This window comes from Manacus vitellinus, unplaced genomic scaffold (genome assembly GCF_001715985.3).
Source record: "Manacus vitellinus isolate BGI_N305 unplaced genomic scaffold, ASM171598v3 scaffold_88_pilon, whole genome shotgun sequence".
In the NCBI taxonomy this organism is placed as follows: domain Eukaryota; kingdom Metazoa; phylum Chordata; class Aves; order Passeriformes; family Pipridae; genus Manacus; species Manacus vitellinus.
In genome coordinates this window covers 294,951-316,419 of record NW_021940861.1, presented here as the reverse complement: position 1 = coordinate 316,419, position 21,469 = coordinate 294,951, and the positions used below count along the sequence as shown (strand labels likewise).

At 39.7% G+C, this 21,469-nt stretch overlaps 1 protein-coding gene across 2 annotated transcripts in view; it reads left to right on the top strand.

The window, feature by feature from the left end:
- The window catches only part of LRP6 (LDL receptor related protein 6), a 125,644-nt gene that overhangs the window by 37,749 nt on the left and 66,426 nt on the right, over window positions 1–21,469 (top strand). For both annotated transcript variants that reach the window (XM_029965015.1, XM_018085816.2), the window contains exon 3: window positions 14,482–14,679. In XM_029965015.1, the coding sequence (XP_029820875.1) occupies window positions 14,482–14,679 (198 nt within the window). The remainder of the gene's footprint in view (window positions 1–14,481; window positions 14,680–21,469) is intronic.

Here is a 21,469-nt window from a genome sequence, read left to right as displayed (position 1 = left end):
AGTGCTGCAGAGAATGACCTGAGGGTCCTAGTGGACAGCAGGTTGTCCATGAGCCAGCAGTGTGCCCTGGGGGCCAAGAAAGCCAACAGAATCCTGGGTTACATTAGAAAGCACATTTCCAGCAGGTCGATGGAGGTGATCCTGCCCCTCTACTCAGCCCTAGTGAGGCACATCTGGAGTGCCATGTCCAGTCCTGGGCTCCTCGGGACAAGAGACATGGAGCAACTGGAGTGGGTCCAGTGGAGGGCAACAAGGGATGATTACTGGACTGGAGCATTTCTCTTACAAGGAAAGGCTGAGGGAGCTGGGCCTGTTCAGCCTCGAGAAGAGACACTGAGAGGGGACCTCATCCATGTGTGTCAGTGTCTGCAGGGAGGGGGCAGAGGGTGGACCATGCTCTGCTTGGTGGGGGCCCAAAATAGGACAAGAGACAGTGGGCAGAAACTGATGCCCAGGAAGTTCCACCAGAAGATGAGGAAGAACCTCTTTGCTGTGCAGTGACCACACGCTGGAACAGATTGCCCAGAGAGGGTGTGGAGTCTCCCTCACTGGAGATATTCCAGAACTATCTGGATGCAATGCTTTGCCATGTGCTCTGGGATGACCTTGCTTGAGCAGGGAGGTTGGATCAGGTGACCCAGTGTGGTCCCTTCCAACCTGTCTGATTCTGTGATTACGACACTGGAGGCTCCCTAGTGGACGTAAACATTGGTTCAGTAAAACAAGACTGACTTGCATATATTTTAGACTTTTGTGGTCATTAAAGCACAGTTCCTGATAAAGCACAGTGATGATGAAAAGATTCTTTGTATTTCACCTCCTTTAAAATGTTTTATCTGTGAAGCAAATTGAAGCCATATACTTTTTTTTTCCCCTTCCTATTCCCCCCTTTTAATAGGAATGCTCATGGTTGTTACAGCATTCATTTCCAAAGCAAATTCAGACAATCATCTGTTAGGTGTTGCAGCCCAGTGTAGAGGAGCACTGAAGGGTTCTGAATAGAGAAGATTTTTGTACTGCAAATCTTAAGGCAATAATAAAGTCATCAGTATGTACAAGCCTGCAATTTTATGTATTACTCGGAACTTCAGCTTCTTACTTGCCCTGAGTACAGAGCATGGTATTGGATACTATCCTAGAAAATGGCTTGTTTGCAGAATGAATTCTTGCTGCACTGGAAATGCCCTTTCTCAAGTAGTTATGTCAGCTCTTTCAGGTGATCCTGAAGACATGGGACAGTTAGACTTGAGGTGGAAAAAATATCTCAGTACTCCCACCCCCTTTCTTCAAATTTCTGAGTTGTGACTTAGGGATTGGCATTGTTACTGATGTGGGAAAGGAGTTGATTAGAAGAAGCTTTCGGGAGCTAGGACTAGTCCTACTGCCATCAATAAGTCCGTTTTCTTTCCCCATGCTGTGAAAAAGCTGCAGTGCCTATTTTCTTGGATTTTAATTAGTAAAGTTAAGATAAATATGCATTTGTTTCCATTATCAAGTAACAGATTATATCCTTTGGGTCTGGCTTATTCCTTTTATGCAATTGTCCTGGTTCTATCAAGCTGTTAGTGGCAGGTGTTAAGGAAACTTCCCTGTCTAATCATCCAGGAGCCATTCTTCTGGTCACTCTTGCACCACTTGAGCTGGGACCAAAGCTCCTTTGCAGTTACACACCCCACACTCCCAGTCAGATCAGTTTGCTTCTAACTAGCTCAATCCCAGGTTTCCCATAGCAGAATCTAAAACGTTTCAAGCCTTAGAATAATTTAATCTTGGTGCAATAACTAATAAAACACTTGGAGCTGGGTGCCTCCAAGGAGGGATCCTGAACAAAGAAAATGCTGGGCCTTTATACCTGTGCAGTCTATACATGGGAAAGTCTGGAGGGCTCCTGCTGTGTCTCTGAGTGTCTGGTCCCCTGGCTGGGCCACAGGTCCCCGGGCCCTTTGTTGTGCAAAGAGTCAGAAATTCACAGCTTCTTGTCTGTCTCTGGCTTAGACTCCTCCAGAGCTCAACCTGCTACTTGCACTGCAGCTGTACCCCAAGCTACATGCGCTGGATGGATTCCTCTACAGCAGTGCCACTGAGTCAGTCTTCCCTGCTCTCTCTGTGCCCTCTGCCTCCTCACTGTCACCTGTGTGCAAAACCAGCCTATTCTGGCAGCTCACAGTGCAGTCCACCAAAAAAAAGAGGAGCAAGGTTACGAAGAGTTAAGACTCCCTTGAATAAATTCACTGTCTATTTTTCTTTCACACTTGGGGGAAAATCACTCTATTTTAATCGCTTCATTTAGTTTTTTTCTGAACATATTTTTGTCCTCAGTGGTAATCCCGAGCTGTGGGGTTTTGTTGCTTTGGGTTTGTTTTTTTTGTACCTTTGGTCAATTACAGAACTAGAGATCCATTTTATTGCAATTCAGTTCAGAGAAGAGTAGTTAAAGAGTAATTGTCAATAAAGCAGATTAAAGCCTTTGGTAAAATGGATAACAGCCATGAAGAGATTACTATTCGTGACTTATAACAAAAGAAAGTATCTGAAGCAGGCAGACTAAAGAGGACTTTAAAGGGAATAAATTAAATGTAGAGTAAAAGAGTTTTTTTGGAAGTGTACGCAGGCAGTTTTCAGAAATTGTTGCATTTGAGATTTGAGTTCATCCCTGGTGCACATAAACTCATGAGGAAAAAAATATCCATATATATGCACATATAATATGGGGTTTTACTTTTCTTATGTTTTGCTGCAAGTGCTGGCTGGTGCAAAACTTTGAGGGGTTGGCGCAAGCTTAAAGGAAAACCCAGAACACAGATGAATTAATTGTACTTTGAATCGAAACAGAAATCGTATACATCAAAACCTGTACATTATACATGGCTTGGACACAAGGCTCAAGCTTTCTGCAGTCATGCTCAGTGCTGCCACTATTGATGAAGCTGTCTTTTGGCCCCAGTCTTTTTCACCCTTAAGATTGTAATTGTGGCTCTTAGAGTTTTGGAGTAGAAGTGCTTTGTCCTCTTCAATAAATACTAATGCTGTCCTGCTTCCAGGTTTATTGGAGTGACTTATGGTTGTTTGGTGGACTTGGATTGATGGCAAGTAGATGCAGTGTTCAGTCAACTTGAGAAACAACTGAATCTGTAGGTAGTAGTGGAGAGGAACAGTGTTACACCAAGTGCTAGAACACCTGCTTTTGGATGTAACAGGGAGTGGGAAAGCAATAATTATTGAAGTGTGGTTTGAGGGACAAGAAATTTGACAGACAATTTGTATCCTTTCAGTCATCCCACTAAAGCAATTCCTGTAGTGGAGAAAGGGCTGAGACCCACCGTTGTATGTCAGTGGTCAGAAAGGAGTGGTGTCACAGCTGACACCGATACCTCTCGTGTTGCATTCCCGTCCCTGGAAATTAACAGTTGTGCTTTGAAGAATAGTTGATCTTGCCTAGCATAAAGATTACCAGTCAGAATGTGATGCAAGTTTACATATTGGTAAACTATTAAAAATGCAATTTTGTGTGAATTTAATTACTAATCATTAAGTTGGTGTTACTTTTGCTTAGCTGTAGCTTGCTGTTGAAGTGCAGTTGTGCAGGGGTGTTGTATCAAGATATTTTTAACTTGTTGAGTTTACTACTAAATCTATAGATTTCTGCTTGTTGCTCCTGACTTCTTTCATAAATTGTTTAGGTAATTTTGGCAAGATTAAACTGTTATTCTGCACTATATCCTTAAGATTCAGCCTCATCCGTATATGGACCCCAGGCTGGTAGTGCTTCTTCATCATTTTGGTCTTGGTTCTTACACAAGATTGTCAGCAGCACCAGCTTTTCCTAGAATTATAGAATATCCCCAAGTTGGACGGACTTACTAGGAGCATCATGCTTGCTTTAGAGGTATTAACATATAATTTATACATAGGTAGTGTTTTGTTTAATGTGCCAGCTCGTTTTGCAAGTTAAATGCAAAGAAAATTACATTGTTTTGTTAAAGTAGTTTTTCTGTAAAACCAATCAAATTATTTCTTCTGCAGGAAAAGCTTTGAACTAGACAGATTTTTTTGTGTTTGCTTGGTTTCTCCCTGCTTAATACCTTTAATGTTTCATTCTTCTGAATTGTGCCACGTAACGTGGGGTTTGGCTGTTTTTAGTTGAATCAGAGGTGAACCCTAAGTGAAATGTTTGATTTTGAAAACAAGATAACTGAATTGACCTAGGCGGGCTTCTTTGGTATCAGCACATTTTTTCCTCCTGTTGTCTTGTCACTAACACATCTTTTTCACTCTTTGGAGGGTCTCTGAGTGGAATAAGAACATGTGGGTCCTACTTGCACTGCCTTGATCCCCTTGGATTGGTGAGTGTAAGAAGATCCTCCGTTCGATGCTTCACAAAACCTGGGCCGGATGATGTCTTCTGGACTGAGGGATACCAGTCTTTTCTGTCTGGGCAGGCAACAGCTGGCTTAAGATGCTGGGAGGTTCTGTGAGATATAAGGGAAGAAAAAGACAGGTATTCTTCAGAGAGCACCCGAAGTAGGTTTATTACACCATTAGGTGTAAGGAGAGGAGCTGTTGGGCCCTTCTGTATCACTGACTTGGTTCTCCACCTTCTGCACTGATGCCGGAGAGAGGTGGAAAAGTGGCAGCCTTGAGGTGTAGGGCCTCTGGCAAAAGCAACTGCAAACAGATGGATCAGTTTTATAAGCAAAGTATTTACTGGGCAGGAAAGAAATGTTATTTAAATAAGCAAAATATTGCTGAAATCTTATTTTCTGTTTCTGTCAACATCAAAGTTGCACACTAAGAAAACTAGGTTTTTTGCTGACTTTGAAAATCTCTGATTTTAAATAAAATGTGCAATTTCTATAGGCTGCTTAGGTATGCAATAGTTCCCTACATTGTTGTTAAATAAATGTAGATTTCCCTTTCCCAAAATGTTTCAGTATATCATTGTATCCTTTCTGTAGTACACATTCTCCACTCGCCCTCCCAAGCAGCGGCTGAGTTTCAAAAGGTGGCATTTTATCTAGTTAAATTGTACAAAATGTGATTTTTTTCTTTTCCTCCAGATGCTGTAAGGAAAACAAGGAAAACTACTTCTTGTTTGTAAACAGCCTGTATTTTGTAAAAACTCTTAAATGGCATTTAGTCTAATTATTTTAAATTCTGTGAGCTATGGCAACTGATCAGCACGTTTTTTCTGCTTAGCAATTCAGGCTTGAGATGAAAGCTTTAAACTTGAATGAGTTTTATACTTGAGTGATTGGGAGCATACTTGAGGTTTCTACCTATAGTGCAATATTTGGTGGGCATTTTTTTTGTACCTTGCTAGAAAACATCTTGTGAGTGAGGCCTGTGGTTGGGCGAGGATTTGGATTTTTTTCACTCTTTTGATGTGTCTCTGTGCTGGAAGTGATTTGTATGCAGTGTGTATGGTTAATGGTGGCTCTTACTAGAACAGGTGAATGAGCTGCAAAAGAAGCTTGTAGGAAGAAATGCTAATGACTTGGGTTTAATGCTATTTTAATTGATTTTTTTAACTTCAGAATTCCAGATGCAAAAATACTAGAAATGTAGTTGCTGTAGAATACATAGCCACTTGTTCCATAAAAATTGAATCTGAATATTTAATATTCAACTGAAAAGTAAAAGCAGTCTTACTTCCTTTACAGCAAAATCTAACCCAGAAAAAGCTCGAGCGAAGTCTCAGACATCTCAGTTATTTGGCAGTAATGTTTTCAGTATAAAAATGAAGGGGTGTTAGTTTCATCTGAGGATGAAGCCTTTGGCCACTATTCATACTGCATTTAGTGGGCCTTTCTAACTGCTCTGTGAAAACATTCTTTCTTCTCAATAAAAGCCAAGTCTACCTAGGTTTCTATTTCCAGAATTAGGTCTCTAACCAAATCTCCAGTGTAATGTAACCCGTCTTATTGTGCATTAATTACACTGTGTCCCTTTATTTCTACTCTTTTTATCCTCTATAGAGAAATCTCTCCTTCTTCCCTGCCCCTCTCCCCTCTTTTTTTTGGTTTGTTTTGTAGTGAACATCATGTAGCTTTTGGGTTAAAAATAAGGCCTTATTTTCTGTAATTTTGTAGTGTGAAAAGACTAATTGGTGTGCGTTGCTTTCTTACAGGAGAATAAGTGATTTAGTGAGTCTAGTGGATGATCAAAATATAAAAGAAAAAAACCCAGCCATGGCAAATGAAACTGTTTCAGGAAAGCTGAAATTAATTAATTGCTTGCCTGCGTGTTCCTTACTGAGGGTGTCGGGTTGGTTTCTGTATCAATAAACTGATAAACAAATCACAAGAACAAGAACTGCCTCAAAATGTACTGAACTCCTAGATGACATTAATTAATTTAATTTTAAAAAAAGCCTAAGGAATGATGGTTACATGTAAGTAAGCTGGATTTACATACCAAACAATAGGATGAAAACTATGAAAAAAAATATTAGCAGAGTGCTGAAATGTGATATGAAGGGTAAGAGTTAGCTTGGTTCAGCAGAACATTAAAGTTCCTTAGGGTTTCTTGGAGGAGTCAGGAATTAAGAAGATAAAAATGACCCAGTTGGTAGTAGTGTACTGAGAGAGGGGCTGAATATTTTACTGATGAAAGACTTGGAATGATAAAAAAAACACTCACAGAGGAAAAATTACAGACAGATCTCATGATATTGAACGTTGTTGTTCCCCAATTTCATTTGATGGCAGACAGGTTGTTTCTCTGATAGTTTTTTCAGCTGATCTTCTCTCCTCTTGTTCCTGGCTGAGCCATTCTGCCTTCCCATATTTTAGCACAAGTACCCACTTGATGGTGTGGTGAACTGCGTCAGGGGATTGATAGACCCCAACCTAGAGTAAACTTCCATTAAAACAGAGAATAAAGTTAAGTGAGTTGGTCTTGGTTAAAAGCTGTTACTGTTGTAAGCTGAGTGTGCATTAAGGATTCCTTAGGATGGTTATACCAGTTCATTCCATCTACTATGAGTGGAGTTGATCTGCATAGTACCCTACATACAGTTCACAGCTCCAAGCCTTGCACAGTGATATGCAGTGGGATGCTTAGTGAGGAACAGCCCAGAATGACAAATGGCAGATTTATCTCTCTCACCCTCAATCGCTGGGCAGAATAATTGCCATGTATGACTGTGCTCTCTTGCCTTGGAGAAGTGTGTGTGTTTCTAGGGCTTCTAGAGATACAAGTATAGGGAAAAATCTTTCTCTACTTCCTGCATTCAGGATGTATAGGGAGAAAGGCAGAATAATTCTCTGTTTTTCATTGAAATATAAAAATGAAGTTTGATTATGACTGAGCTGAAAAGATCCTTATGTGTCAAGGCAGGGAGTGAAAAATTATGGAGCTGACTTGTCTAGTTTCATCCTAAGGCTCTTTGAAATGACAGAATTCTAAATTCTCATTTATAAACTAAATATTTATAGTGCAAATGTCCTGTAAAGGACATTTTAGTGCAAGTCCCTGTAAAGAAACAGATTTTTTTCATTGTACAAAGAAGGTAAATTTTATCTGAGAAAGATGATGCTTTCCCCCATTTGTTTTAAAGTAGCTAAACATTGTTTTGTACTAGCTTTCATAATTTTGTTCAGTTCACAGGTGTGTAGATCTGCACCTTTTAACAGGATCTTAAAGAACTGTTTGAAAAGGGTATTTCTGTGTGCATGGGCTCCTCTGGGGCAATGCTGAGCAGCTACAGCTTGAGGCACTGCCAGAGCAGACCTCTGTGAGACTCTTTAGCCCTGCAAAGTTACCCAGCATGCAGTCCTGGCTTCTTGAGAGACTGTGCCACACTTATTGGTTTGAGATACTTTTGTTTGTTTGTTTGTTTGTGTGTTCATTTTTTGAAGGTCTGTCAAAACTGCCAGCTGGTTTGCTTTCCTCTGTTTTCTTGGTATATTTGAAGAACCAAGGTAGGTTGGAAGGCAAGAATTTTTCTTATTTTGTCCATCTTCTGTTACATTAACTTAAATTTTAGTTTTCTTTTGGCTTACCTGCCACTAAAAGGCTGTCTGAACGTGGCTGGGTGTGGTGTATTATATCTGGAGTGATTCCTGTGAAAAGGGCTGACAGAGTTCTTCCAAAGCATTTCACCATCTTGCTTCTGTCTTGCAGTTGGTAAGGGCCTTGGGATGGTGTTAATCAGTAACAGAGAGAGGAAATTCTCTCTCCTTCTCTATTCTTTTGGCTTAAACTGGGAAAATTGTTGTTTCAGATATTGTTTTTTGAATGCTACTGAGTTTTGTCAAGCTTTATTTCCTGCTTGCTCTAGGAGTAACAAGAAAATGGCTTTTGTTTCCTAACTGTGGGATGTATGTTGTTAGACCTTTTGTGTCTGGAGATAGGAAAAGTTAATTTACAAGTTCAAGGAGCAGAAGACCTTTCCACCTGCTCAAACAATTAAAATTCTGCCTTTGTGAACATTCAGCAGAAAAATAGCTACTTCTTGTTTTTTAATAAACCGCTTTTTTCCCTTGGGATCTGTGGCCAAAAGGACAACGATATGCATGTGACTCTGCAGTGCATCAGTGTATGCTTGGCAGCTAAATCAAACCTTATTTCCTATAGACTTTTAGAAATATCTGGATGAAAATGAAAAACAAGTCTCTCACCTGTGTTTTGTCCAATTGTCGAGCATATTCTTTAAACTAGGATGCTTGAAAATAGAGGGCATCACAGATAGCTTGAATACTGGGTTGTTTCTTTCTGGTTATGAAATGAAAATATCATGTAGGTTTGTCCTTCCATTTTGATTTCTTACAAATGACTTTCAGTGGTTTTGCTAAGGTCTTCTTTTAAGGGCTTCTGAAAGCCATCTCCAAAATCTTATTCTAGTTTTATACTTTGTTGTTAATTCTGAGGTAGAGACAAAGCGTCATCTTCTGATCACTTCATCACAGGCTTTCTTCTTTCCAAAAGTGGAATATTTGCATTTATCCCTTATTTTAGAAATGGATTCCCAGAAGAGGGAAGGTCTGGTGATCATTTTATTTCTCCTGCTAGATAAGGTCTGAATAAGAGACTAAAGCCAACTCTAAAGTGGAAATCCTCATAATACCATACTGGTTACAGATGGATTTTGCCTAATTAGTATACTGCTTGATGTCCTAGGATAAATGCAGTCATTTGCATGAAAGTAGGATCACCAGGATAGCATCTTCATCTTGAGGGAACCAGTATAGAGTATACTGGGGAAAATATTTGTATGTCTTATAAAATCTGTGTTCCAGTAGACCTTTTTCTGGTGTGTATAGTAGACTTAGATACATGTGAAATTTTATACATTGCTTTCTCGCACTTGTCAGTTGAGTCTTTTATCGTCCCTGGCAAATCAGTTACGGAGGCTAGAGTTACACAAGGTTACTGTGATAACATTTTGAGTTCTCCCTGTTGCAGGTCATTGTGTTCAAGGTGCTGGATAGACTCCTACCTAGTCTTGATGTTCTGAGCATAATGGTTTGGGCTGTGAAGTTGAATAGCTGAGATGCACCTGTGGAGTTCTGCTAGTCCTCCAGCCCTCCCCGAGATGCAAGGGATGAGGATGGGGAGTCAAGGGAGGGAGTTAAAGGGGTCAGTTTGGTCCATGGGTGCTTGCTTGTCAAGCATTTTCAGCACATCCGACTTGTTCTGTGCTAGACACACTGATGCTTTTGAGAAGAGTGAAATAAAAAAGGCTTGGTTTTCAATGTAAGAAATCTTGGTTGTTTTGGTCTGGTGTATATAGCAGTATTTAAGATAGGTGGTTCAGAGCCAGCTGTGCTTAGCTGGAATGAAAAACTACAGCTTTATTGGGAATTTGTGGGCTTCAAAACCCAAAATCAGTGTAAAAGGTAAAAGATTTCATGTGTTAGGATGTTAAGAGTAGCTACTTAATTCACACCCATTCCTCACATAGCTGCTTTTAGTATGTTCAAGAGTGATGGAGAAAACTGCATAAGTTAATTTGCACAGAAAATGGTGTTGAGTGCATTGAATGTTAACATAAGAAATTATTGTAAAGCAGCTCTGAAAATTACATTCAACTAATGTCCGCGCTTATTTACAGAGACAAACTATTGTAAAAGAGCAGAGCTCTCAGCTAGCTAAGAACATCTTTTCTCTCATGTTTATCTTGATTGTATCCCCAAAGGATATTTCTTCCTCTCTTTTATGAAGAATTATTTCCATATTTAATTTGCTATGTACATTATTTACTTCTCTTGGAGGACTGAAAATACTTTTGACTTTTGCAATCAGTTGAGAAACTTCATACTAAAACCTTCCTGTGCTACTTTTAGTCTCCTTATTTAAGATCCATTTTCTGTGTCATTCAATACTGCTATGTGCTTCTGGATTGCAGTTTTTATCCCTCTATGAACTTTCCTCAAAAAGTCTCTGTTCAGAATACCTGAAGGGTCATATGATTCAAATGTCTTTTTGTAAACTCCCGAAGAGTCGTGAGCATTTCTTCTCAAGTCAAGAGCTATTTTTGATAGGCAAAGGTGTGGTTATTGTGTGCAATTTTCCTCAACTACTCCGATGCCTATCATTTAACTGTGTATTTTTTGGTTAGATGAGTACCAGTCCTGTTAGTGCTAGAGCTGGAGCAGGCTGTGTTTCAGGAGGACCACTGCAGAGCTGATCAGCTCCGCAGGGGTCGCTGCACTTCTAAAATGTTGGCAGGCTCTGAGCTTTAGCAGCTGTTTGTGTCCCTGAAGAGCTCAGAGGTTCTTAGGGGCTGAAACGAGCCTAATTGCAAAGTTGGGGCATTCAGTGCGAAGAACCTCAAAAAATAATTAGCTGTCCCAATTAAGCAGCTGCTCTTCCCACTGAATAAAGTTCAGGAAGGTAAACGTTTGCCTACCCTGTACAGTGGTGTAATTAACTGCCTTAAAATCGGGTTCAATGAGTGAACCAGTTGTATGCATCTCAGTGGGGGCTGGTGTTTCAGTGACACTCCCTTCAGGCACCTAGTTCCATGCAGAACAGTTGGGCTGAAAGGGTCTGCAGCAGTGTTGGGGAGCAATGCATATCAGAAAGTTGCAAAGCTGATGGGTGCTGGTGATAAATTTATCGAAAGTTGCAAAGCTGATGGGTGCTGGTGATAAATTTATCTCCTTCTGTGCACAAATCACTGCTAAATTATAGCGTTTAATCTTGGCATTTGTACTCAACAGGCTTTTTTCTATGGATGTGGATATTGTGCCATCAGTGTGCCTTTGTGGAAAAGAACAGCTTTTTGGAAAAGAAGCTCTGTTATTTATTATATTTGTTGATTGTGCAGAATGGAACCATAAAATGCTGTTTCATCCTGTTTATTTGTTTGTTTGAGCGTTTGTTTTGCTGTGGCAAAACCTTCTATCTGAAGCAGATCAAAACTGTGAAGTTACAACTGTACAGTGCAAGTGATTTCTGATACCTTTTTAGGGGAAATTTTATTACCTGGATTCACCTTATGCACTGAGATGCAAAAATGAAAAAATGCTAGATTTAAAGATGCATAGGAACAAGTTGATAGGAATAAACCGTCAAAACTCTTTCTCTATTTGTTCATAATTTTTAGTGATGGTATAATCTTTTAAGATAAACCAACATCCTGCACCACAGTCAAACAAAGTACCAACTAATTTTATTTTTTTTTAACTTCAGTCTAAGAACCTTCTTCTCTTCTATAAGTGTACATCAAATACTTGATGTGCCTTAATTCCTTGGAGGGGGGCATGACTCTCTAAAAATTACAAGCAGAGATAAATAGAAATACACTTTGTTGTTGTTTTTCTTTGAGATTTTTATGAGGACTCACAACCATTTCCAGAGTCTGCTGGTAAAAATCTGACCTCTGGTGGTATTTCTTGTTAGGTTGAAGAGAGATTTGCCTCTATAAGGGTTGCTTTGTTACTAAATTAAAGGCCTTCCTGCTAAGTCTGGTGCTACTGTTAGATGTGAAAGTGTGCTTGCTGCAGTCGGTTACAGCACAGCATGTCTGTGCATTGCCCTCTGGATCTTTACAGACTTGGGATTGCCCAGCACAGAGCCCAGTTCAGTGCCTGTGCCACTGTACAGTGAACCTGCTCCATAGATGCAGGGTTTTCCCTCAAAGTTAAAAGGGTGGTATAGATTCTAATTTTAAATGTTATTTTTCTCCTCTTCTGCACTAGAATTAAAATCTTGGTTCCTGGGTTTAAATTGTGTAGCGAGGTATAACTAGATGAGAAGAGAGACAAATGGAACAGTTGTCTTCTACTGGTATCTCAATGCCATAATTTAGCACAAGACATTATTTTTCTCTTAATATATTCTCTTAATATTTTACTCTATCCTGTGGGCTTCGATGGTGGCTTTTTTTTTTTTTTAATTGAAATAACTGTGTTTGAAAAGGATGGGGAGAAGAGAGAATGACCCTTACTTTGTCTGTATGGCTGCCATCATCAGCTGGAGTATGGCTGCCTCAAAACATTTTTAATGGAGACATTAAAACCCCTAGGCTTTCAAGCACGGTGGAGGAAAACAAACCCAAACTGTTGGCGAAACTGCGCAAAGGTCACCAGAGCTGATTGGAAATGTTGCTGAATCTTTAAGCCACTTCTGTGTGTGTGTGTGCTTCTCTGACAAATGAAATTGGGTTGGTTTTGTGAAGTTTGGGAAGCCTCTTCTTTGTTACCAAACTACCCTTACCTGTTTTTCCTTGAGTAATTGCAGCATGCATTAGAGGTGAGAGTGAGACGGGGAAGAAGATGAGGCTGTGCAGCAATTAATGAGCTGATTCAGTCTGAAAAAATTGGTCTAGCAGGGTGGTCAGAGCCTTGGAACCTATTAACCTTGATTTGGAAGTCTAGGACTTGACAGCTAGGGCCAAGAAGGGCTGTCTTAAAGAAGTTAAAAGTAAATCTCTCTTTTTCTCTCTTCTTTCTCACATACTCACTGGTGAAATATTACCTGACTTTTTTTAACATTTCTTTTTTCAAGTATGCAGCTTTCTTATTCCATAGCTTGACCAGGTGGCTTGCTACTGTGCTACCTTATCTGGAAATTATTTGGGTTTTGTCCTTCTTTCTGATGAAAAAACAGTTTATCTGAGGCACTTGTTTCTGTTCAGAGAAATCTCACATGTTCTTTTCAGATATTTTTGCACTGTGTTTAAGATAAGCATATTGCTCAATGAAGAATGACTCACTTGGGATCGAATAAGACAATATTTGTGTTAATCAGCTGCATTTCTGTTCGCAGATATTGCTGCACACTAAAACAAACATGCTGTAGACACGAATTAAGGGGAGAGATAATGACATGGAATTTCTTGACTCTTAAAAATAAATAAAAAGAAGAATAAATATTTGACAAGAATAACTTCATATGCAAATGTTTCTTAAATATGTTGCACGTTCGTTTCTGTTTTGAGGATGGGTGGACAGGCCTCTTCAGGTGTGGGCACCATATAGTGATGTGCTGTGGTTGTGTAATGATCTGAGTTAGTCTTTCCTAATCTGAATTGTTTTGACTGAGCCAGGTTAGGGAGCACAGATACAAAGAGGTATACAGGTATGTTGGCAGATGTTATGAGGTGATGAGAGCAATTTAGGACAGTAGTCTGTTCCAGCTGCAACAACAAAAGTGCCATGGACACACTTGGTCTGATCTGTTTATAATTTGTGTAACTTCTGTTTAGTTATGCATTCAGTTAACAACCCACAAAAGTATATCCATTTTCTACCACCTGCAGAAAAGGGACAAATATTCCTACCTGCTATTAATCTCCAGCCATAATAAAGTGGTTTCCCTTGTTTCACCTCAGCCTTAGATGCAACTGGGTAGCTTCCCTCTCCCCACTACTTGTTAAATAATGTTTAAACGTTGGTATATGTTACATGTTTTACAACTTGCTTGTCCAGTCTTAAAAGATTTTACAGAGTGTTTTGCCCAGTTACTGAGTGCAAGCTGTGTTTCTAAACATGTTGACTTAACTGCCTCTCTCAGGATTTCTGTGGAAAAAAAGGACATGAATTCATCTTCCATTAAATCCACTTAACTGCATCACATGCAACTATGTCTGCTGTAAGTCCTCACACCTTCTTTTCCTGTTCCCCTGCCAGAACTCTGATCCATGTTAAAGAAGTGTTGTACTTTTATGATAATCTGTAATATCTATCTTTGCTGTTTAGTGTTGAATTCTGAGATGGTTGTCAAGATGTGTTTGATATCTCCCAACTTTCTCACTTCACCCAAGGAAAGAAAGAAACATACAGAAGTATAACCTGACCTAGTACTGTGCATTTGTCTTAAGTTGTTTTTCTTTAACTTCTTGTAAAGTAGCTTTCTTGTGTTTCACAGGATACATGTACTTTACACAGTAGAAGAGAGTTCTACAGACATTGTCTCTGCAGAATAGAGTGTGTTTTTGTCTCTACTGAAAGTTGTCGTCAGTGTTCCAGTTGTAGATTTATACATGATTGCTTTCTTTTTTTTTTTGTCTTTCTTATTTTCAAATAATTATAGGTTCATGTATTGGACAGACTGGGGAGAAGTGCCAAAGATAGAACGTGCTGGGATGGATGGTTCAAGCCGCTCCATTATAGTTAACACAGACATATATTGGCCAAATGGACTGACGTTGGATTATGAGGAACAGAAACTTTATTGGGCAGATGCTAAACTGAATTTCATCCACAAATCAAATCTGGATGGCAGTCATAGGTAAGAAGTTTTTGTTTAACGTATGTAATGTGGTACTTTTCTTAAAAAATGTTGCTTAAGTGATATCATATGCTGCGTTGCAGTGAATTGTAGTGTTAGCATTCACAAAATTTTAAGCAAACTAGTGCTGCCAGAAACTTTTATCCTTCCCTATCCTGTGCCTTCCAGCACTGTGAAGTGGAATGTGTGCTCCTCTTCAGGGTATCCTGTAACTCTACTGAAGACATTTCTTAGAACCAGTTCAATAAAAAAATCCTAGAATACTGTTCTTAGTTGTATAAGACGATATAGCAAAATTGTCCCTTTTCAGTAGGTCTTCTGTACAGTGTTGCTGTGGCATTCAGAAATGCAGAAAATAATCTGAATAAATAGATTGTCATATACTAGTATTTCAGTTTCATTAATCCCAGGGGCTGGGAAATTAGTGGAAAACAGTCCTTACAAGAGAACTGTGTTAAAATTACTGTTTTTCTCTAACGGTTTCATAGTGACAATGTAATTCTTTTTGATCCAGTCATGGCTATGTCTTAATTAAGGACATAACTGTTACTTTGTATGTATACATTTATCCCTAATTTGGATGATGACCCTCTTCATTAGATGAGAGAGCTTTGACAAGTACTGTTTGCAGACACAAATGAATCACAGTTAGCTTGTGCCCGAGGTATCATATAGAGAGATGATGTTTTGGAGGTTGTTCTTTGCAAATTTTTTTGATGCTTCAGCTAGTTTATCTGGGCACAAAATATCCTTTCTTATGTTATTTGTTCTGGCCTCTTAGGGGCTTGTCCCATTTTTCACCACAAATACCAATTTGACATAAAGAAATCAATTATATTGATAAGACAGTTGTTTTGTGTGGACTGGTGAGTAGGAACATAGGCAGCATGCCTGAAACATGTCCTCTGTCTTGTGGTATTTGTTTTGAACTCCACAATATCATTTTAACACTGGTTTGAAAGGTTATATCACTTTCTTCCTAAATTCTGCCTTTTAAGAGATCAAAAGTTCATGCAGTATTTTTGTAATGGTGTTTGTTCATAGAAAGTAACAGGAGTTGGATGCAGTTTCAAATTTGTGTCTTTGGGTATAAATATTGTAACTAACTTTGTTAATTCATAACATGGAGGTATAGATATCTATTTTGAAGGAGCCCCTCATTTGGTGTTTGCTTCACAAGAAAGAAAACTTAATACCAAGACAGAGAGAAATATTTCATAGTGACACTTTCTTTAAAAAAAGATGACTGTCACATAAGTTTTCAAGTAATGGAGACAAAATGATAAAAATTGTCGTATACAGTAGAAACTCGAGTATTTTTTATTTCTTTTTTTTAAATTTTTTAATTATTTTTTAATTTTATCTAGTGTCTCCAGTCTTCCTTGCTTCAGAGCTACTTCAGTGCTTCCTGCTGGCACTTCTGCATTTTCAATCTTCTTTCGCTACTGATTTATTTGCAGTTTTTCTTTTTTACAGTGGTGTCAATATACTTGGATTTGGTATTCTATTTTTATTTTAATGGTGTTTATTCCCTAGTCTGCCATTGATTAACCTGAGAGATGAGGCTGTGAAGGTGCTGGTCTTTTGTTGTGCAAGGGGCTGACCAACCTTGTCTGTCTGCAGAGAGATGTGTCAAACAGATATCTCATGACACAGAATTGAAATCACCTGGGTCCCAGTATTTACCTCATTCCAGAATAAATTCTCTGGAATTAGTCAAACTTGTATTAAAAACCCATATAGACAAGTAATTTGGATTTTTAGATCTACTAATTTTTCTTATGTAGCCATAAAAAGCAAAGCAGTCTAATGCTTTAAGTTGTTGGTTTTATTTTTTTAAATTGATACAGTTCAGTATCAGAAGTATTTTGTGGCAGTATGCTAATACATTACCATTTGAGGGGGAAAAAGGGAAGTCATCTCTAGAAAGGAAAGCACACATGATTTCCCTTAAGCACTGGAAGCACAGACTTATTCTAACAGCACCTGTTTTTCCTTAGGCATGTGAGAAAATTCTGAGAAAGTCAACATCTGTATCCAGCATTTTTGTTTCATTTTTTATTCTTTGCAATTATATTATTAGGAGGAGGAAAAAGGAAAGAACTGCAGAAGTTAAGCTGTACTACAATGGGGTTTTATGTTGTTTTTTTTTTCTACTGTGACCTTTTAGCCTCTGCCTGTCTTGAGGAAAAAAGATCTTTGGGGCTATCTAAAGTGATTCTTTTTTTGTTAGATACTGTCTTTCAAAATTCAGCTTTCTCAAATGATATTTTACAGCTGTAATTCTGTATTTTGTGTCTTAATTATTTTGTTAACTTTTTTCAATAACTAATTTTCTAATACTAAAAAAGAAAAGACAGTTTCTAATTCCGCAGACAAAACAAAATCCTTTTGTTTGATCTTCCTTTAAAGCGGAAAAAAAATCATCCCACCAAACTACCCCAAACCCACAAATCCTTCAGTCTTTTCTCCTAGTCATCTCCAACCTCCTGATAAAAAACACCCAACCAACAAAAAACCCACCACTACCACCAAAAAAAACCTCAACAATCAACCCCCCCTCCCCAAAATGTGCCCACCCCCCCCAAAACAAAACCAAAAAACAACCAGATTTTTCTGTGAGGCAGCTTGACAAAGTGTTCCTTATTGCAGCTGTTGTCTTGTGTTTTCACAGCTATCCATTTGTTAAGGAAAACTTACAAAAAGTAAAAATAAAAATCTTTTTTGTGACAGCATTGCATGACAGGAGGTGGAAAAGAGTCTGTAGCAGATAAATGATTGTAAAAGCTTCATATAAAGTGGGATGGCATGAGTTTTAATTGCTTTGGGAGAAAAGCAATTAGCAGAAACTAACATCTTTATATCAAAAAAGAATTTCAAACAGTTCAAAGAAAACATATTGTGGTTTGGAAGGTGAAAGAGAATATGGTATAAACAGGAAAAGATTTTAATTAGTGTAACTGATAGTATTAAAGTAATAAAACTTCAGACCTCAGAGATCTAAAATTTGGATGGAGTTCTTCTCTTGATTTATTTCTAAATCTGTAAGAAATCCTAAACTTTTTTATCTTTTTATTTCTATAGTCTGAACATAATGTCTGTACACTTGACACTACAGAAGAATTAAAACTTTTAAGATTTATGTCTCAGAGAAGATATGAAGATATGAATCATAGAATATCCTGAGTTGGAAGGGACCCACAAGAATCATTGAGTCCAACTCCTGGCTCTACACAGGACAGCCCAGAGAATCACAACATGTGTCTTGAGAGTATTGTCCAAATACTCTGTTGGGCTTGGTGCTGTGACCACTTCCCTGGGGAGCCTGTTCCAGTGCCCAACCACCCTGTGGGTGAAAAGCATTTTCCTAATATCCAGCCTAAGCCTCCCGTGATGCAGCTTCAGCCGTTCCCTTGGGTCCTGTCACTGGTCACCAGAGAGCAGAGATCAGTGCCTGCCCTTGCGCTGCCCCTCCCGAGGAAGTTGTAGAGAGCTGTGAGGTCTCCTCTCCAGGCTGAGCAGACCAAGTGCCCTCAGCTGCTCCTCGTACAGCTTCCCCTCTAGGCCGTTCTCCCATCTTTGCAGCCCTCCTCTGGGTGCTCTTCAATGGCTTCATGTCTTTTTTATGTTTTGGTGCCCAAAACTGCCCTGAGGACTTGAGGTGAGGCCACGCCAATGCAGAGTAGAGCGGGAAAATCCCCTCCCTTGAGCAGGCAGAGATGCCGTGCCTGATGTCCCCCAGGGCATGGTTTGGCCCTCCTGGCTGCCAGGGCACTGTTGACTCATCCTCCACTCGTGTTGACCAGGCCCGTAGGTCCTTTCTGTGGTGCTGTTCTCCAGTGTCCCCCAGTCTGTCTGTCCATCCAGGGTTGCCCTGTCCCAGGTGCAGAATCAAGCACTTGCCTTTGTTAAAATTCCCATGGCTGGTGATTGCCCCTCTCTCTAATTTGTCATGGTCTCTCTACAGGGCCTTCCTGCCTTCCAGGGAGTCAACAGCTCCTGCCAATTTAGTATTATCTGCAAACTTAGTTAATATCCCTTCCAGTGCTGCATCCAAGTTGTTTATGAAGATGTTTAAGAGAACTGGGTGGAGGATGGAGCCCTGTGGAACCCCACTAGAGACTGGTGCCAGCCTGATGTCCCCCCATTCCCTATAACCCCTTGTGCCCAACCCCTGAGCCAGTTGCTCACCCATCTCACAGGGAACATGAATGCTTTCCCTGTGGCTTGTGGGAGTCTGGATAGTGGAAGAGTACAGTAGGCAGGTGGGAGGAACATACAGAGAGAGAAATAAAGTAAGCCTTGATTATTGGATTTTTTGGGGATTTTTTGTCACCTCTTTGGATAGGATCTAGATAAGCTCCCTTTGGAGTCACAATGAGCCATCAGAACTAGTAAGCAGCATGACAGTGCTGGCAGTAGTACTCAGTTAAATGTCATGAGAAAATATCTCCAGCAAATTTTACAGGGATGATGTATCATTCATTACCTGCTAGTCCTGGGATTAACTAGTCCTTGCTGCTCCAGTGATGGGCTCAGAATAAAGAGGAAGAGCACAGAAATTTATAACTAATGCCCTTGGTTTGCCAACGAGAGAAAGAAATGAACAGTTTTTCATGTCAGAATGCAATAATTAAAAAATAAAATTGATGCACAGAAGGGATGGTTTTGTTTTTTGCAACTCTTGCCCTGCTCTTATCAGTTGCTTTTTGTGGGAGTAATTAAACAAAACTGAATTGCAGACAGCTCTCCTTGTGAGTAGAGTACCCAAGATAGGTTTGCCTGCTAAGGCAGTTCTTGAATTAATTTCCTCTTTCTTTACCCTGCAGCAGCAGTTCTAATTAACGAGTTAACACATTACTGGCTGAAGGGAAATGCACTTACAAGGTCCCCCAGGAAGTGTTTGTGCTAATGAGATGGGTTTTGAGGCCACTGTAAGAAAACATACTTTTAGCAACTGTCATAAAGCTGGGAAGCTCCTGCAAGGAGGTGAATGTCTTAAGTTTGCACTTGAGCATTGATTTTTCTAGTTTCTGTTTTCAAGCATCAGCTCATATCTGTCTGCCAGATGATTAGTTGCAGATTTGTTGAAGCACTAAAAATAGTCACTGCATTTAAAAGAGTTTTTTTCAATATTTGCTTCTAATATGTAAAATACATGACATTATGTACAAGGTGTAAAAGACTGTGTTCTGTTTATATCTTTTTGTATATTTCTTGGAGATAAAACTGCTTAACACCTTCAAGCACTGAAGAGGAGCCAGTCAGTGGTGAGAAGTCTGTTTCAATTCCTCACCAACACATTAGAGGCCAGTGCAGAAGCCAAACAATGCCCTAATTAAAACTGCTGAAGAATCCTACATAAACAGAATTAATAAGATTATATTTGGACACAGAGCTAGGATGAATTTTCTGGTTCTTCCCCAAGGTGCTTCTGAAATAAAATGCTGTAAAAGTGGAGCTTCAAAACATCTGTAGTTGACTGCGTGTGATACATACACACTGTGTATATAGCTAGAGTCACTAGGTCATAGGCACATTTCTAGAATTTAAACATACATGTGAAGTATAAGGTGATTAGCCCAGGTGTATCAATGGAGCAGCTCTTCAATACTTTTTCTAAGACCTGAGATGGCAAATGCAAAATTAGTGCAGGAACACAACCCTGCTGAAAGCAAAGGAAGAGCAGCTTCAGTTAGGAAGCATGTAGACCACTCTCTAGTTAGTGGATCTACTGGTGTACTTTCTCCTCAAGTCCCTCATCTCCTCCCCTCGTGCCAGGGGCCTTTCACCCATAATGCTGTTTGCCTGAGAAATGACCTGCAGAATGACTTAATTTCTCAATCATAGTTTGATTTTTGGTTGACTTTTTTCAGACTTTCATTGCAGGTAGGATTTGAAATGTCATTGCTAGACCTGTTATTTGTTACATATACTTTCTGGAAACACGTGGCAGTCATGGCTTAAAGAAGTGGCAAAAGACAAAACTCTGGTCTTAAAAGAGAGCATTATATCCCCCAAGTCATATTTCCCGCTTACTTTCTTAGGTAATTAGAAGCAGGCTTGTCTTCTGATAGGAAGCATTTGAACAAGCATTCATGGTAAAAATCCAGCTTAGTTTTTTGAATTTGTTTTGCAAATGTTTTTGTTAAGTTGACTTGTTCCAGTCAAGCCTGGGCTGATAATGTAGTTGCTACTGAAGTGCTGTCAGGTCCCATCAGTCCAATTACACCTGCAGCACTTTACCTGATACCCCGATCAGTGGCTTCGTAAGTGAGGCCAGAAATGTGGAGACTTGTCTGCTCCCCAACCCTGAGCTTGGGAAACACCCGGTACGTGGGAAGCACCTGCACCTACCAACTCTGTGCAGAAGTTGAGTACTAAAGGGGATGTTCTGGCCCCCTTCATCCACCTGGGTGTATTTAATAAATAATTGGTCAAGGCAGAAGTCAGGACCCCTCTTCTTGCTCACTGAAACCAGAGCTCTGCAGTTCCAAGAGTAGGTCGTGCTGAAGCATAACTGCCTCACAGCAGCCATCAGAAGGTCTTTTCTTGCTCTCTGTCTTCTTCCTTTTCCTGTTTTCTAATTGCTGGGCTCTCCAGTCCTTTCCTCTCACTCCTCATTAGGCTGTAGAGTATTATTGAGCACACCTCAAGCCACTGCTTCTGTGCTGGCGTTCATATGGCTGCTGTTCAGCAAGGCTGCAGGTGTGGCCTTTGGAGGATGTTTGAATGGGGGAAAAAAGCCCTGCTGGCTTTGCTGAGAGAAAGTGAGCTAGCACCTTGTAGT